A 482-nucleotide genomic window follows, 5' to 3' on the forward strand; every position below is an offset into this window, starting at 1 on the left:
AGCTGGCCCAGAGAGCCGTGGGGTGGACAGGCCCTGGCTGCCCCTTGGGTTGACAATGGGGACAGGGTGACAGTGGGGACAGGGTGACAAGGGGGTCCCTGTCCCCTGCCGCAGGTGCTGTGAGTGCGGGGCCTCCTTGTCCCACCAGTACTACGAGAAGGATGGGCGCCTGTACTGCAAGAAGGATTACTGGGCGCGCTTCGGGGAGCTCTGCCACGGCTGCTCCGAGCAGATCACCAAGGGGCTGGTCATGGTGAGGGCACCCCCGGAGCCACCTGGGGACGGTGACACATGGATGCGGTGGCCCCGCAGCAGGGTAGGAATCGGGGGAAGCAGCTTGCCCAGAGAGCCGTGGGGTGGACAGGCACTGGCTGCCCCTTGGGTTGACAATGGGGACAGGGTGACAGTGGGGACAGGGTGACAAGGGGGTCCCTGTCCCCTGCCGCAGGTGCTGTGAGTGCGGGGCCTCCTTGTCCCACCAG

The 482-nt window shown here is 66.6% G+C and overlaps 1 protein-coding gene across 1 annotated transcript in view; it reads left to right on the forward strand.

The window, feature by feature from the left end:
- The window catches only part of LIMK1 (LIM domain kinase 1), a 10,917-nt gene that overhangs the window by 1,120 nt on the left and 9,315 nt on the right, over window positions 1-482 (forward strand). Inside the window, 1 exon segment of the mRNA XM_035900523.1 lies at window positions 115-327. Coding sequence (XP_035756416.1) covers window positions 115-327 — 213 coding nt within the window.

The sequence above is a fragment of the Egretta garzetta genome, unplaced genomic scaffold (assembly GCF_000687185.1).
Source record: "Egretta garzetta isolate BGI_Z169 unplaced genomic scaffold, ASM68718v1 scaffold108, whole genome shotgun sequence".
Classification (NCBI taxonomy): Eukaryota; Metazoa; Chordata; class Aves; order Pelecaniformes; family Ardeidae; genus Egretta; species Egretta garzetta.